This window comes from Lepidochelys kempii, chromosome 4 (genome assembly GCF_965140285.1).
Source record: "Lepidochelys kempii isolate rLepKem1 chromosome 4, rLepKem1.hap1, whole genome shotgun sequence".
NCBI lineage: Eukaryota > Metazoa > Chordata > Testudines > Cheloniidae > Lepidochelys > Lepidochelys kempii.
In genome coordinates, this window is record NC_136383.1 from 53,538,459 (window position 1) to 53,556,179 (window position 17,721).

The 17,721-nt window shown below is 41.2% G+C and overlaps 1 protein-coding gene across 9 annotated transcripts in view; it reads right to left on the minus strand.

The window, feature by feature from the left end:
* ANAPC10 (anaphase promoting complex subunit 10) overlaps positions 1-17,721 on the minus strand; it is a 301,742-nt gene that overhangs the window by 180,174 nt on the left and 103,847 nt on the right. The window contains exon 5 of one of the 9 annotated variants that reach the window (XM_073341247.2): positions 11,738-12,107. The exons of the other annotated variants lie outside the window; for them this stretch is intronic. Coding sequence (XP_073197348.1) covers positions 12,009-12,107 — 99 coding nt within the window. The 3' untranslated portion in view covers positions 11,738-12,008. Of the gene's footprint in view, positions 1-11,737; positions 12,108-17,721 lie in introns of those variants that run through there. 9 annotated transcript variants of the gene reach the window in all.

Here is a 17,721-nt window from a genome sequence, read left to right on the forward strand (position 1 = left end):
CACTCAAAAGCTCTTTTATAAATTTCAGTCACCACGCTGTCCACTCACACATGTTCTAACTACTTCAAACAGAACTATTCTTCCAAGGCAGAAGAGGAAAGAGACCAAAGGCAGAAGAGGACCAGAGATATTCTTTCTTTAGAAATCACACAAATAAAGTTAAATCATCTGTGACTACCACATTTTTGTCATAATTTCCCCCAATGAAGGTATTGTACAATGATGTTTTAATATACTCCTATTATACCATGTTACTGCCATTTACAAGAATTATATATGCTATATTGGGGGGATGCTATATTAAGAAGGAAGTTTCTGTTTAAATGTTTTTTGTTGTCCAATATCATGAACATGTGTAGCAATAACTCATGTCGTAGAATATTAGGGGGGAAATGCCAGGATAAGAATACATCATCTCTTTGCCTGTTATTGTTGGTCCTGGTCAGAATTTTCAAATCTGGGTGCCTAAAGTTAGCTTTCTAAATCCATCTTTTGGTACCTAAATAGAAGTGGACTGATTTTCAAAAGTGTTGAACAACCCCATATCCCATAGCTTTGGGTGCTCAGCACCTCTGAAAATCTGGCCTCTTCTCTTTAGGCACTAACTTTAGATACCAGGATTTAAAAATTTTGGCTCCTGATTTCCAGTCTTTCCTCTTGTGATTTTAGCTTGTGATTCTTGTCCCACAATATTTGGTGTTTTCTTAAATCCCCAGTTCCTGAAATTATGTTATTACATGAGAATCTCAGCTTTCTTTTTTTTTTTTTTTAAATGTAATGTGACAAAGTTCCTGCTCTACCTTGGTGGGTCTTGCACTTATTGGCAGATTTGCTCACCTTGGAGCTTCACGGCAGCCCTCAGCTTGGCCGTTTTTCTGAACCCACAGTCCAGGTCGACTCCTCCTGTGTCTGACAAGGAGTTGGGAGAATTTGGGGGAACCCGGGCCCGCCCTCTACTCCGGGTTCCAGCCCAGGGCCCTGTGGAATGCAGCTGTCTAGAGTGCCTCCTGGAACAGCTGTGTGACAGCTACAACTCCCTGGGCTACTTCCCCATGGCCTCCTCCCAACACCTTCTTTATCCTCACCATAGGACCTTCCTCCTGGTGTCTGATAATGCTTGTACACCTCAGTCCTCCAACAGTCTGCGTTCTCACTCTCAGCTCCCAGTGCCTCTTGCTCCCAGCTCCTCACACGCACACCACAAACTGAAGTGAGCTCCTTTTTAAAACCCAGGTGCCATGATTTTTAGGTTAAATAAATGCAAAATAATTATTAAAAATGTACTTAGATTCAAATCAATTTGATAGCTTTTGATTCACAATAGGACCCTAGTTTAAGGCCTATTGAAGTCAATTGAAAAGACTACCATTAATTTAAATGAGTTCTGAATCAGGCCCTAAGTCAGGGGTGGCCAACCTGAGCCTGAGAAGGAGCCAGAATTTACCAATGTACATTGCCAAAAAGCCACAGTAATACGTCAGCAACCTTCCATCAGCACACACCCCCAGCTCCCAGTGCCTCCCACCCATCAGCAGCCCCACCGATCAGCACTCTCCCTCCCTCCCCGCACCTCCCGATCAGTGGAGTGCAGGAGGCTCTGGGGGAAGGGGGAGGAGTGAGGGCACAATGGCTCAGGGGAGGGGGCAGGAACAGGAGGAGTGGGGGCAGGGCCTGTGGCAGAGCCAGGGGTTGAGCAGTGAGCACCCCCCAGCACATTGGAAAGTTGGCGCCTGTAGCTCCAGGCCCGGAGTCGGTGCCTATACAAGGAGCCACATATTAACTTCTGAAGAGCCATATGTAGCTCTGGAGCCACAGGTTGGCCACCCCTGCCCTGAGTGTTTTAATAACTGATATCTGATACATACAATTATTGCATTTTAATTAAATCCATAGGAAAGCACATTTAAGTCACCTTCAAGTACTGCTAACATTCTCAGTGGATGGTAATTAAAGTCTTTTCTAGCCTCTGTAGATAAACCCATATTCCTGACTTAATTAAAATATGGATAAGCTAAAGCAAGTATAGTCACTCACTTCCACTTTCGGTTGGAAAGGGAACCTTTTAAAACTTTATGGTGCAAGCACAATAAGGTCTTTCTATCCCATGTAGGTAATATGTCATGTTTAGTTTAGACTCTCTGCTGGAACTATTTATACATCTCTTTAATGTAGAAACAAGAAGCTTAGATTAATTTTTCGCTTTCATCATCGTTTTATATTTTATTCTACTTCCTGGCTCAGGCCTGAAAGCTCAGAATTTTACATTTTTCTAGCAAGTTGCCAGTAATAGTACACTTCAAAATGTTTGCAGGATTTTCTCCAGACACCTGCTGTCAAGTACCACATGCAAGACGCTTATGCAGTAAATGGCCTCTCATTAGAGAGATTTGCCGTATGCCATCATAAAGAAACCTATTTTCTGCTCTAACTTTATACTATATTTTTTTCCGCAGTACAAAAGTGCAAATGATTTAATGTTCAGATATGCTCCCAAAATATGATTTTAACAAATATTTATCAACAAAGCTGGACTATTTTCTATTTGTGAGAGAGCAGTGTCAGTGAGCCACAACATCTTAAAGGTGATGCTTATTCCAATTTTTGTATTAGCACAATACACAATGTTACAATGTTCAAAATGTATAAATAGCATCTGCTGACTTGTTTATCTTGAAATACACCATGTTAAAGTAAAACCAGTCATGGAATAATCTGAATCCCATCAGAAGAAATTTTGCAAAGTAATCTGACATAAAAAATAAAAATAAATAAACAGGTATTTAAAGAGAACTATGGCTTACATACCAGGGTACAATTCTCTGTTTATTAATTCTGTAAAAAAATTTATTCCAGAGTGTTGATGATATCTGGATTTCTTGTAGATTAAGTTATATGAAACAGATATGGAAAAATGGTCAGCACAAATGTTTATTTCATTGTGCAATACTAGAGTAAACATAGAAGAGACGCCAATGTCAATGTCCCACTCTCAATAAGGCTGTACCAAGCCCCAGAAGAAAACTCTACTTATAAAGCCATAGAAACATAAGAACTGTCATATTGGGTGAGACCAATGTCCATCTAGCCCAGTAGCCAGTCTCCAATAGTGGCCAATACCAGAGCTTCAAGGGGAGTGTAATCCACCCAGTCTTCCCATCCTGGCTTCTGGCAGTCAGATGTTTAGGGTTGTGCCAAACACAGGGCTGCATCCCTAACCATCCTGGCTAATAGCCATTTACAGACCTGTCCGTCATGAACTTTTCTAGTTCTTTTTTGAACCCAGTTATACTTTTAGTCATTACAACATCCAATGGCAAAGAGTTCCACAGCTTAATTGTGTGTTGTGTGAAAAGGCACTTCCTCTTCCTCTTGCTTGTATTAAACCTGCTGCCTCTTTATTTCATTGGGTGACCCCTGGTTTTTGTATTGTGGTCTATTCACTTTTTTTCCACACCATTCATGATTTTATAGGCCTCTATCATATCTCCCCTTAGTCATCTCTTTTCTCAGCTGAACAGCCCTAACCTTTTTGTCTCACCTCATATAGAAGCTGGTCCATATCCATGATCATCTTTGTAGATGATCTCCAAACCTTTTTCAGTTTCAATATCTCCTTTTTGAGATAGGGAAACCAAAACGGGATACAGTATTCAAGGTGTGGGAGCACCAGGGATTTATATAGTGGCATTATGACATTTAATCTTATTTTTTACCCCTTTTCTGATTGTTCATAAAATTCAATTAGCCTTTTTGACCACTGTTGCACACTGAGCTGAAGTTTTCAGAGAACAGTCCACGGTGACTGTTAGATCTCTTTCTTGAGTGGTAACAACTAATTTAGACCCCATCAATATATATTTGTAGCTGGGATTATTTTTTCAAATGTGCATTACTTTGCACTTACTAACATTGAATTTCGTCTGCCATTTTGTTCCCCAGTCACCCAGTCACCCTTTGCAGTTAGCTTTGGACTTAACTATCTTGAATAATTTTCTATCATCTACAAACTTTGCCACCTCACTGTTCACTCCCTCTTCCAGACCATTAATGAATATGTTGAACAGTACAGGGTTCCAGTACAGATCCTTGGGGTACTCTGCTGTTTACCCCTCTCCATTCTGAAAACTCACCTTTTATTCCTATCCTTTGTTTCCTGTCTTTTATTCAGTTACTGATCCATGAGATGACCGTACCTGTTATCCCATGACTACTCAGTTTCCTTAAGAACCTTTGGTTCTTGTAAAAGGTTTTCTGAAAATCCAGATACATTATATGAACTGGATCACCCTTATCCATATGTTTGTTGACACCCTCAAATAATTCTAATAGATTGGTAAGGCATGAGTTCCCTTTACAAAAGCTGTGTAGACTCTTCCCCAGCCCATCATGTTCATCTATTTGTCTGAGAATTACAGTTACAGCTACAGTTTCTACCAAGTTGCTTGGTACTGAAGTTAGGCTCGCCAGTCTGCAGTTGCCAGAATCGCCTCCGGAGCCCTTTCTAAAATTCGGTGTTATAATAGCGACCCTCAAGTCATCTGATTCAGACGCTTCCAGTCATCCATATGTCACTAATTGTAGAAATCCCACAATGCCTTTTTTTAAAAGACAACTTCTAATACTATTGGAGAAGATAAGTACCAACATTTAGTAACCAGTCTGAATCTAATGATGGGCAACGGCAGCATGGCAATGTGTGCTAAGTGATTATGTTGTGGGCCCAATTCTGAGCTCTTTTACTCTGTTGTAAATCATGGCTAATGCCACTAAAGTCAGCAGAGTTACACCAGCCTAAACTTGGTGTAAGTGAGAGAAGAATCAGATCTGACGAGTCCAGCCTGCAAACACTGCATACAGATATACGTATATAGATAGATGTATAGATGTATAAATGTAGTTACATAGTGGTAGTTAGGGTAGTGGAAGCTAGGATAGAAGACATCCTAGAATATTGTTAAAGAGAAAAATTGCTCTCTTTAACCTTTGAGGATAGGACAAGAAGCAATGGGCTAAAATTGCAGCAACGGCAGTTTAAGTTGGACATTAGGAAAAACTTCCTAACTGTCAGGGTGATTAAGCACTGGAATAAATTGCTTTGGGAGGTTGTGGAATCTCCATCATTGGAGCTTTTTAAGAGCAGGTTAGATGAACACCCATCAGGGATGGTCTAGATAATATTTAGTTCTGCCATGAGTGCAGGGGACTGGACTAGATGACCTCTTGAGGTTCCAGTCCTACAGTTCTATGATTCATAGATTTCAAGGCCAGAAGGGACATTGTAGTGGCTTCAAGTGTTTTCTCCCAGTCAGCCTTGGAGGGAGGCCACTCTGCCTCACTACACCACCTAGCTATTGATAGTTAATTGGCAGGGGATTAGCAAAGTATAGTGTCAGTTAATGGTCTAGGGCCCTGGCCCCTTGGACTGGGGTTGGGTAACCAGCAGTCTGTCATTCAACCTCCCTCGCTTGGGCAGATGGCATCACAGCCAGGTTCTAGCCCTTTGGGCGGGACAGAGCAGTTTGCAATCTTTAGCTCAGCTCCCTGGCTTGGGCAGACCTCAAACACACAGCCTCAAAGGCTTCACCCCCCGCTCCCCATAGAAAATATATACTTGTCTATTAAATTCTTCTATTTTAAAAAAGCTATAGAAAGATTATTAATTTTCAATTAATTTTTAAGACTTTTCCACATAAATCATGCTTTGATGGACATACTGGACCAGATCTTCAGCTGGTGTAAACTGGCATAACTCCATTGAAGTCTCGTGATCTGTAATGATTTTCACCAGCTGAAGATCTGGCCCCCTATGTTGGAATCTTTGCTGTCTGGCTCACTTTTTAATTGTCCTGTGTAGATATTCTTTCTAGAATCCCGCTCACTATCGTAAGTATAAAAATTGGCATGTGGTAAGCAGTGCAGATAGATCAACATTAGCTCAGGTAAAGCTGTGTACATTTGGCAAAACAAACAGTTCAGCTTGTACAGTATCTGCTAACTAACCAGAAAAGATTCTTTATTTTTGTAGGGGGATCCTCCACAATTATTTCAGAGAAAGTGAGAGCTGTCCCCCAGTGAAGCTGTTAGTAATAAGGGAGGGTTGAATTGATTTTGATACATTAAGAACAAACCCTTCACCTAAATCTCAAACCAAACCCCAGACTGTTCTGTCTGCTGGTTCTGTCTTCCCTTCACTTGCAAGCAGGAAATATTAGAAATTCTGGAGTCAATGGAGCTCCATTGGAATGGATCACTTGATGATTACCTGTTCTGTTCATTCCCTCTTGGGCACCTTGCACTGGCCACTGTCAGAAGACAGGATACTGGGCTAGATGGACCTTTGGTCTGACCCAGTAGGGCCATTCTTATGTTCTTACATTAATTTATGCTAGTTGAGGATACGGCATCTCATGAGAAAACCTCTTCTTCTTATATTTCCAACCCAATAATGTAGTTCCAAGAACTATTGATAGTCCAGTTAAAAAAGCAGGGCCCAGTCTCTGAGTTGTGACAGAGAACTTGGAACAACTCAAGAGGAGGGGGAGCAAATGTAGCTAAAGAGAAGGCTGTTCAATCTTGCTTCAGATACCAAAGTCCCCCTGAACACCTCCCAACCACACCCTTCCCCCCTCCCACCATATCGCCTGAAGCGAGGATTGAGGCGGGTGACGTGGGAGCCACTAAGGTGTCTACAGAACCCACGGATTCCCCTAGCACTGCGGGAACCCTCCGTTGGTTGGCTGCCTTTAGTGCCTGCAGTGCCAGAGTGGTGCAAAGCAGCTTAGAAGCACCAGAGAACCAGGCTCTATAACTTTGGAATGTACATTTAAATGGACCTTTAATAATTTTCCTACTGCTACTGACAGTCTTCCCTCTACAGGACAAGCGCCCTTATTTTTCTTCTTGAAAGGTTGCATGTGAAGAGGAGCAGGAGGAGGGGGCAGTACACCACTGCAGTCTACCAGTTCAATAATAGCCAGCCAGTAGCTCAGCTGAGTTTTTTCTACATAATATTAAATAATAAAATAATAACATGTACAGAGTATTTTTTATGTTCAGACTCTTTACTAGCAATAATTACAGTAATTAGTAATGACAAGCCAAATCTTGCAGGTCTGACTCAGGCAAAATTCCCAGTGACTGAGTAAGACACAAGAATGTAGTCCCAGTTGACTGGGTCTTCTGCAGCACAGAAATGGTCTGAAAGTATTTTAGCTGTGGTACAAAGAGCTGCCCTACTTGTAAGTGGACAAGCTGGTACACTGATGTTCACAGATAGCTAATTTTGTTTCAAAATCATTTGGGACCCCAGTTGCAAGAAAGAGCACTTACATCATAAACCAGCAGAAAATGTGGGTTTGCTATTCCCAAGGCCCTCTTAATCAGTCAGTACATGACTAACCCGCCACGGCAGTTAGGAAACATGTGCAATCCAAGAAAGAAGGGTGGAGTCAGCTGAGAAGAAATTGTTAGTTGCTCAAAAGTGCAGCTTATGCCAATTCAAGAGGGGAAAAAAATAAAATAATTTCCCAAAAAGAGGGAGTATAAGTGAAAGTCTCAGTCTGTGCTTAATCCATTTGTGTGGGATTTTTCATTGCAGTGTGCTCTGTTGTCTTCTCAGGGTAAGCAGTGATTACCATAGCAATCTCTGCATCACATGAGTCTTCTGGAAACACCGTTTAATAGCATGTGGCATGCATTAACCCTGAAGTGCACAGTACCATCTTCCAGACAGATTCAGATCACTGTCTGATAGGGTTTTTCTTTTGTTGTCTTTAGTGTTTCCTTCAGAGCAGATAATTGTTTCTCTCAGAGACAGTATTAAGAGGTGTCAGGTGCAGCCCCCTAGATCCCTATAGAAGGGTCCTTCCCTACACAGATCTCTGGGTTCAGTCATAGGTAGGGACTCAGATGCCACTGCAACACCATTCCACTTTCCTCTGGACTCTGCAGAGGAGAGTGATCTGTGTGTCTGGTGTCTGTGCAAGAGAAGTGGAGGCCAGAGAGATTCACATTATCCTCCTTCTGACCTAGCAGAGTGCAACAGGGTCTATCAGGCCTTCTTTTCCCCCCACAACCCCTGCCAGGAGGTTCCCAGAAACCCTCCCTGCTCAGGCTGGGCTACCAATAAGACTTAGTTCTCCAGATACCTAGAAGGGCTTAGGGCTACGAGACACTGACCAATCGGAAGCCAGAAGGCTAGTTAAGAAGACTTGCCTGCCCTTTCTTAGGGGCAATGTGGGGTGACATGAAGAGAGAATTGCTCCTCTGTGCTAGTCCAGAACTGTTGGGACAGGCCTGCAACTGAGCACTTGCCTTTGAAGTTCTGTTTGTTTATTTAAAGGTAAAGGCAGCCAATTTCTGAGCTTTTTATTTTTATTTAGCAGTATCAAGCCTGATGGTGAGCTTACTGCATGGGACACTCTGCCCCAAGCAGGCAAGCAATGCTTGCAGACCAAGGCAGTGAGTGCCTGCATTACCATTCTTGGCCAACATGAGGCACCATAAAGCAGCCTCATCTGTGACAGAGTTTGCAAAGAAAAGGCATGCACCCTGAGCAACCTCCAGGGTAGAGATTTTCAAGAGGAGAGTCACAGAACTTTTACGGAAGCACAGAGCCTCCATGTGGATACCTAGATGGCCCTGGCCTCTTGCTACACCGCTAGGATCTGTGGGGCTTGTGGACTGCTCAAAGTACTCCAACCCAATGGAACAATGTGGAAAAGTCTGCTTATCATAGAGTCTTCCTCCTCTGAGCGCCATCCCAACGCACAGGACAATCTTACTGCTATCCTTATTTTAAACTTAATTTCTAACTTAGTTTTAATTCATCATAAAGAAATGTCTTTATCTCAAGTATCTGAGGGACATCAGAAATTCAATGGCACAGAATGTCATACTGTCTTTCTCAAATTCATCTGTCATCCACGGTCTTTAGACTTTTCCTGTGTTTCACCATCAGCACCTTATAAGATGAGGTCCTTTGAGCCTTGTGTTGACTGAAAATTGAATTGGCTTAAGTATAGACCCTGTTTCTCTTTTGAGGCCTAGGGATCATTTACCTCTGCTTGACTTGGACTGTAGTAAATTATACCTGAAATGGTCTAAGATACCAAAGTATCTTAAATAAAATCTTTATTTCAATCTACTCCTAATTATAAAGCAATTATAATTAGGAATATATTTCCTATTTGTCCATAAAACCAACCAGAGATGGTTTCTTACCCTGGCACAAATACATTCCATAGTCTAGGGTAACTCACAGAGTTTTGGGCCCTGAATCTGCACTGCATCTCTGACAGTGGCAACACCAGTGAACCATGTGTGTGACTCTCTGATTGTTGGCTGCCGAGGTGGCAGGATCTTCATTAGCTTTCCACCACGCATGGGAATTCTCCCCATCCAAGAAAATAGTCAATGGCTATCTCTGGTCATTTTAAAGCCTCTTTGCACCATTTATCCATAGCAGATAGGAGGATCCAGCCCTGGGTATTGATCAATCTATCTAGGTTTTGATAAGATTGCCCATAACTGGGGCATCTGATCATCTGCAAAGCTCCCCATGAGCTTTCACATTCTCTAATTCTTTTGACCTTGGAGGGCTGCATGGGACCGTTTTTTGACTTTGTTAGCCTAACTCCTTAGTCTCCTGCAGGGATTGCTTCAGAACAACATGACGTGCTCCCTCCTTAGTGCCTGTCTCTGGCATGTGGTGCATGAGAGACTTGACTGGTGGATAGAAACTGGGTCTCTTGTATGACAATACAATATACTAAATGCAGCTCAATAAGGTTGGCCATTAGACAGTTTTATGACAATTCATATAATTGAGACTCTTGCAACTGTCCTTTCAGGCTCAGATCTTGCAAACATTATATATGAGTACTTTTATGTGAATAGTTTCAGTTCACTACCTACATACAGAAAGTTAATCACCTGTGGATTTGGCACCATGAAGATGAAAGGGCTGTGCACAATGTTGTCATTTACCAAGTACAGCACTCGTAGCAGCAGTAATATTCTCCACCTGGCAATAGTGATAACCTTGCTTATATTTTAATAACTTCCTTTGTGTCCTGCAGTGGTATCTAGTGCTAAAATAGAGGAGCAGGGTTAAGCAGAACTAAAACCTAAGGTCTGAGCCCTGCAATGAGCTCCATGGACACAGGAGAATGTCCACATTGAACTCATTGGAGGATCGGAGACTAGATGGGATATCACTGGAGGAATCCTGCAGCTATTGATTGCAGTTCTAGATTAATTCCCACAGAAGGGAAATTCTACAGATTTTACCAAAATTCCTATTTGATTTCTGTTCCACCTTGCTCTTACAAAGGGAAAGCAGTGAAGGGGATAGAATGCAAAAATCATTAATGATCACAGATACACTCTAGCAGTTATTGTCTTTGCTGCCACTTGTTTTTTTTTGCTGTGAATTTTCTGCAAAGTGCTATGTTTTTGGCCTCTAATGAACAAAGTGCTGCAGAAATTCCAGCTGTCTCTAGATGGATTGTTTCCTCAGCAGTATATTTCATTTTGTATCACTTATGTTTTCCCAAATGTCTACCCACTACCTCTCGATTCCCAACTTATGCAGGAATCTTTGAGGGGGTGATGTAGCAGAATGGTGTCATATTGCCTAACCCCTGCACAAACATTTATTTAAAATACCAATATACAATATTTTTAAAAAACTAAATTTTGATCTTAAACCTTCTTGTGGAACGGTCCAGACACTTATTCTTTAATTGACAAAAAACTAATTTTGCAAGCTTTTATTTTTTTAATATTAGCAAAATGTCCTAACAGTGTCCTTACTGTAGTCTTGCATGAAAGTAATCACTTTTCTGTACTTTTCCTATGACAAATTTATTCTTGCTATATGCTTTTATTGGCTGGTTCAGCTGGCACAGCTTGACTGACAATGAGCCAGAAGATGTGAGTTTAGGGAAAACTCACAGCTCTCTCAACCGTTGGCACAGTGGAGGATAAGTGCACAGCAGAAGTGATGCATTCAAGCACAGCCCTGGGCATTAATATTGCCTGTCTGCCAGCCAGCCAACCGGTACCACTGACACTGGATGTAAAGGCAGATATTCACACCCTTGTAAATCAAAGTAAGGTGTTAACAATTAATTGGAGAAGAAAGATGAGGCAAAGTGTTACAGGTATTCTTCAATTGCTAGAGCAAGTGAGCCGCTGCTCTTTGATCCCACTTTTAACAGGTGAAATGAGTTTTACAAATTAAAATAACTCCTGATCCAATTTAAGAATTTTCTTAAAACAAAGCTGTTATTAGGAGGGAAGATTATGGAGTCACTGTGGGCAAAATAAGGCAGCTAGATTATCATGATACAGGTGATATTTTATTGAGTGTTTATATCTATGTAAAAAAGTGTGCGTCTCAGACATCTGTAACTTCATGTGTAACTGTCACCTGAGCGGCTCCAGAAAAAAGTCTGTTAATCACCATTTTAATAATCTCTGCTTTTTGCAAGTGTAATATGATGCAACAGGAAATACCAACCCTGTTGGTACTGGGTGGCACAATTTTATCCCACCCCTACTCTTCCTTATCCTCGTTCTTCTCCCCTGCTAGCACTCACAATATATTGTATGGTTTCAGAGTAGCAGCCATGTTAGTCTGTATTTGCAAAAAGAAAAGGAGGACTTGTGGCACTTTAGAGACTAAATTTGTTAGTCTCTAAGGTGCCACAAGTCCTCCTTTTCTTTTTGCGAATATATTGTATGTATGGAATAAAGGCACTGGCCACCTTTCCTTATTCAGATTTTAAGGCAAGCAACAGGATGTATAGATGCCCTTTCCTGCAGTAAGTATGACTCACTGTGTAACTATAACCTCTCATGATACTAAACCATAACTTATTACCATTGCAGAGAAACATGAAGAAATGAAGTAGATAAAGAAATGAGAGCATGGCAGTCACCACACTTTGAAATTTTCAGACTTTATATTTTATTATTGTGGTACCATAATCAATAGACCTTTTCTAAAAATGTCTTGGCCTAAAGTAATTAATATAAATACCCTCAGCATGCAACTCACCCCCTCCAGAGACCCTAGGCACTGCTGAAGACCCACGTAAGACCTGCAAGACAAAACTGGGGCTTAAACGGTACATAAGACCCTGTGTTGGCCCTCTGTTCAGTGGTATTCAACCCTGCATGAATAAAATATGCCCCCCCCCAAATTCTCAGTTAATTCTGAGGTATCACCTAATATAGAGTGGGAAACCATATCATTAATTACAGCAAGGGAAGATATTTTGAACTAGTGATATGCTTATGCGTTACAATCATAGAATGTAAGACCAGAAGGGAGCAGCAGACCATCTAGTCTGACCTCTCCTATATCACAGGCCACCAACCCCATCCAGCACCCGCATTAAACCCAACTGAAATCAGATCAAAGTATTACAGCCCGCAGCAGATTAGACTATTATATGCAACAAGCAGAGAGTAGGAGGGACCGAAATGCACCAGTGTCCAAGGTCCCGGAAATGTCAGGGAAATGATCAAATGTGATATACCCAGAAAATCCTGACAAGTGGCTAGGGTGACCAGATAGCAAGTGTGAAAAATTGGGACGGGGGGGGGGGGGGGGTAATAGGCGCCTATGTAAGACAAAGCCCCAAATATTGGGACTGTCCCTATAAAATCAAGACATCTGGTCACGCTACAAGTGACCCACATCCAAATGCTGAAGAGGAAGGCGAAACCCCTCTGAAGTCACCGCCAGTTTGACCTATCTATTCTCAATAAATAGATGCAAACTCAAGGGAAAGATCAGATGTGATCCAGAGCAGCCTAAATCATCCAGAAACTACTAACAGTGTTGTGGACACAGCGCTTTGTGAAAACTGTGGGTGTTCTGCTTCTATAGATTTGAAGTGGCTTCAACCAAGAATGAATCTGAGGATACACCAAGATAATAGTAATAATAATACTTGCTCTAATATAGCTCTTTTCATCTGTGGATCTCAAGGCACTTTACAATCTTTAGTGAGATGGCAATCCATATTCAAATCCTTTCTCCACCTCAGGTGGAGGAGTGACTTGAACCAGGGGTCTCCCAAATCCCAGGGGAGTGTCCTAACCACTAGGCTAAAAGTTAGCCTAGTCTGCTCTGGGGCTATTCTGTGCAAGTTCACCTACAAGTGCCCAGTCCAGTAGGTGAGATCTGAGCACACTTACTAGCTCTGGCCCGACAGGCAAGTTAGGCAGAGGAACACCTATCTTCACCCAGTTCATGAATCATCCCAGGACTTAGGCATCTGGATGCCTGACACAGATAGCAATGGATGTGCCCAGAAGCAGTAACATTGACACTTTTCAGCAAAAAATGTAGGTGCCAAGTGATTTTTAGCCATCTACAGGGTTTAGTAGCAGCTGAATGGGGGTTTTGTGAATCCCAGTGGCAATGATACTGGGATTTAGGCACCTAGAATGGCAGTTAGATGCTTAAATCCTTTTGTGAATCTAACCCAGAAAGGCTAAGTAATTTGCCCAGTGTCATGCAGGAAGTCTGTGGAGGAGCGTGGAATTGAACCACAGCCTCCATAGATGAAGGAGACACCTGGAAAAGAACCAAGACTTGCACTGAGACTGTGAAATGCAAAACAATGATAATACTAGGTGAAGGGCTAGTGTGATTACTAATAATAATGTATTCACTTATTTACCTATTTAAACAAGAAGACTTTTAAATTGTCTGGAAACATCAAGCTGGGCACTAGCCAGCCTACATAGTAGCATTGTAATCCCAGGCGGGGTGCAAGAGGTGGACAAAACAGACAAATGGGTTGAAAGAGGGTGGGAGGGTAATGTAACAAAATGAAAAGAGTTTAGCAGAACAATGGATGTCTCAGTTGACCAATTGTCTCACAGGGGTGATTTTTAGAGGGATTTAGAGGAGGACTTTGACTTTTCATCTGTGACTATCAGACAGACACTCTAGACTGGGTTTTCTTAAAAAAACACCTCCTCCCTTTCCTAAATAGATCTTAGATATGCTACTGCTTTCAGCAGAGCATCCCAGGCAAACACAGGGAATTCTTAAAGCAGGTTTGCTTTTTGTTCTTTGGCGAGGAGGGGGAAAGCCCATCTTCCAAATTAAATGTGAATTCAATTTGAATCAAGGAGTTTGGGTGACACATTGTGTCCATGGTTTCCAGAAAGAATAGTGGTGTTCAGAACTATATACATTTGACAGGAGAGGGCTCAGATATGTAGGCAAGCTATTTAACAGGTTGGGGAATAAAGGTCCTGTCCAGCTTCCATAGAGTCACAGAAACTTTTCATGGACTTCAGTGGGAGTTGTATCAGCCCTGAAGTCTATCTATCTCACAGGAGAACAAGAAAATAGATTCTGTGTCCAGAGGCTGGGGTTCTTCCAGGAAGTATCAAAGAAGACATGGACAGAGGAACATGTACAGTAAGATCAAACACATTTTCTCTTGCATCACTGACCACAGGAACCAAAATGAATATGACACACAATTTTGACGTGCATAGGTCTCACTGTACAGGATAATCAGCCAAGAGACTCAAGTTATTTAATAACGTGTATTTAAAATCCGGTAATGTGGTTGAAAATGAATGGAGAGGAGGAAAATAAGTGGATCTTCTCCAAAAATATTTTCAAGTACACAATAAAGTTAAAAGTGGTAAAAATTAAAAAACTAAGCTATTTGCGATATCTTTGAGAAGTGGGAAATGACAAGTAAGTTTTTGCGGTAAGGAGTTTATTTTAATGAAATAGCAGTGAAAGAAATGACACAGTGGAACCATTTTGTGTGGTCCTGTTCATATTTCCATTGGATAGCGAGAGTGCTGAGTCCACCAGAAGCTTTGATTGACAGCCAAATCTGACCAAATATGATTTTAAGCTAAAATATTTATTCAAAAAATTGTTTATTATTTAAATTTCAAAACAAGCATAGCATTCAGATTAAGAACTAAGCTCTCACCAAATTTTATAGAATATATCCTTACTATGGTTGTAGATTAAGTCTAACTCTAAACATTTTCTCAGTGTACTGTGTTGAGAAAACAGTTTTATTTTTTTAAGTTTTATTTGTTAAAAAATACTATCACCCATCCCTCAGAAGGTTGCTATTTAGGGGCACAGCTGTACATTTTACCAAGATGCTGAATACTTTAAGAACTGAATCCTATTAAATATATAAATAATATATTCAGCCTGATTCTTCTCTCACTAGTTTTACAGTGGTGCACCTCCATTGATTTCATTGGAGTTACTCCTGATTTACACCAGCATGAGAAAAGAATTAGACCCTAAGGCAGGGCAAATGCAAGCTGCTGCATCTGGGGAAAAAAATCCAAATGTAGACACCCTGGCATAGGCATCCGGCTCTCGAACTTCTGGAGATTATCGCATGTGGCTCGGAGGGTCAGTAAGTTTGGTCACCCGGTTATAGTGTTTCTTTATGTACGTCTGACAAGACCATGCATACTTTTGTTTAATTCTGGGCATCTCAACATTAGGAAGATATAGGGAAACTGGGGAGAATTTGTGAAAAAGTAGCAAATTTTTAAAAAGTTACTGTAGGAGGGAAGATTAAATATGCGCAGCTATATACAAACACATGTACTGGAAGATTAGCTGGGCTTGGCTAAAAGATGACTAATAACTGCCTGTGAGTATTTGTAAACACCAAGGTCTCATTTGCAGTTTAAGCCGCAGTCCCATACTGGAGGTGGTATAGAGGGACAAAACCCAGCAAGTGCTTGCAGAGAGTGCAGCCACTACACCAGTGTGCCTTTTGCAGTACATGGTCCTTCAAAGAGGGCCACCTCAGAGGGCCAGTGTGTAAAGAAGTAGAACCATGGCCTTCCTCCCTTTACAGCTGGATTATTCAAGGCGCTGAATAACTCCTGGAGGTGCTGAGTGTCTTCAACTTACATTGGCTTCAATAGGAATTGAGGGCACTCAGTCTCTCCAGGAGTTGCTCAGCACCTTGCAGAATCAAGCCCTTAGGTCTTGTCCATATGTGCCAAGATGGGATGTAAATCTATATCAGGCTATCCTGCTGCTCACGAAGTGTCAGTGCGGACCCTGATGCCACACTGTAACAGTTCCCTATCATGCTTTGATCTACCCTACTTTGAAACTGAAGTAAATCAAGAGCGCACTGGGGAACTGTTAGTGTGCAGCAGGCTAGTGGGGTAGTTTTATACCTCAGATTGCTGTGCACTAACTGTTCATGTAAACAAGCCCTTAGAGAAGGTAGCGCCACTGTGGGTACATTCCTTTCCTGCCCTAAGTGCACAGACTGCAATCGTACGGGCCTTTCTGCAAGACTCCAAAGGGTGCAGGGCACAATTTTACCTTAAGGAGGAAGAGGAAATGTTTAAGTTTTTGGCCACTAGGATCGACAAGATAAAATTAAGAAAAGGTACATTTAGGCTGAATGTTAGGAACAATTTCTTAACGGTGAGACCTATGACCTGTGGAACAGTTTTGAAAGGGAAACAATAGTTGAAACCCACTGCCTGAAATATTTGTGTCTGGTCTGAGCAATATACAGGAGAATATACTCTAGTGAATAATTCTGTACTGGTAGGTATATGCACTGGATGACTCAATAATCCTCTGTATCACTAATTTCCATGATTCTTTGTCACAGGAGCTGTGTCCTATCCATAAACATTATCCTATGTGTGATATTGTACCTCTGGAAACATGCCCAAAAGAATACAAGGGTAGGGTTGTAGACATTTGAAATATTTGATTTTGTGGAGGAATTTCCAATAGTAGAAGTTCCCCCTTAGAGGATCAGGGTCCTATCCTGCTCCACTGGAGTGAATGGCCGCTTTGCTACTGACTTGAGCGAGAGCAGGATTGTACCCCAAAGATGCTATTTAGAAAAAGGAATACACATCATGCTCTGGGTGGAATGTTTCTTAGATTTGCAAATATTTTTAAAAAATAATAAAATCCTATGCTACATATCACTTGTTAAAAATCAAATACTTGAAGATTTAACCTTTCAGCGTCCAGTAGTTTTTAGATGTACTTTAATTTTAATCTGTTGAATTTTTAATGTAATTGTAAAAACATGAGGCCAGATCCTCAATTGGTGTACATCGGTGTAGCTCTAGTGAATTCACAGTTGTCATGTCATTGAATTTGCATAGCAGCAGAAGTGAATTTTCAACATGCAGTGCAGATAACTGCAAGATATTCACAGTATGAATTTATGTACAGCACCGAGTGTTTATGTTTTCTAGCATAATGTGTGTATGTTTTTAGTGTTTGTATTTCAGATCCACGTCTTAGCTTTCAATGAATATATTTTCTATAGCACTGCATTCTGTAGCCTCTATGTGCTCTCACATATAAAAAATAGCTGGGATTTTTAAAGCCAATATCCTTAACAGTACTTCAGACCCTTATGAAAAATTCTATTAATTTAGTTTACTTTTTACTTGTGAGGGCTCCTTAGGGCTTAAATTGAAAGAGAGCAAAGTGGGCTAAATACAATTGTTCTGTTTTAGTGGAATGCACACAAGAACAGGACAGAAGGGAGAATTCTTTCAGTTAAATGGTTGCTAATCAAGACCGTAGATTATTACTTTTTCACAAGATCACTGGTTGTCCTGGAATATGTTATTAAATGTTGTTTCAAGAGGTGGGTAGGAAGTGCTGGAATGGATATCAAATTATTTTGTAGGCTGCTT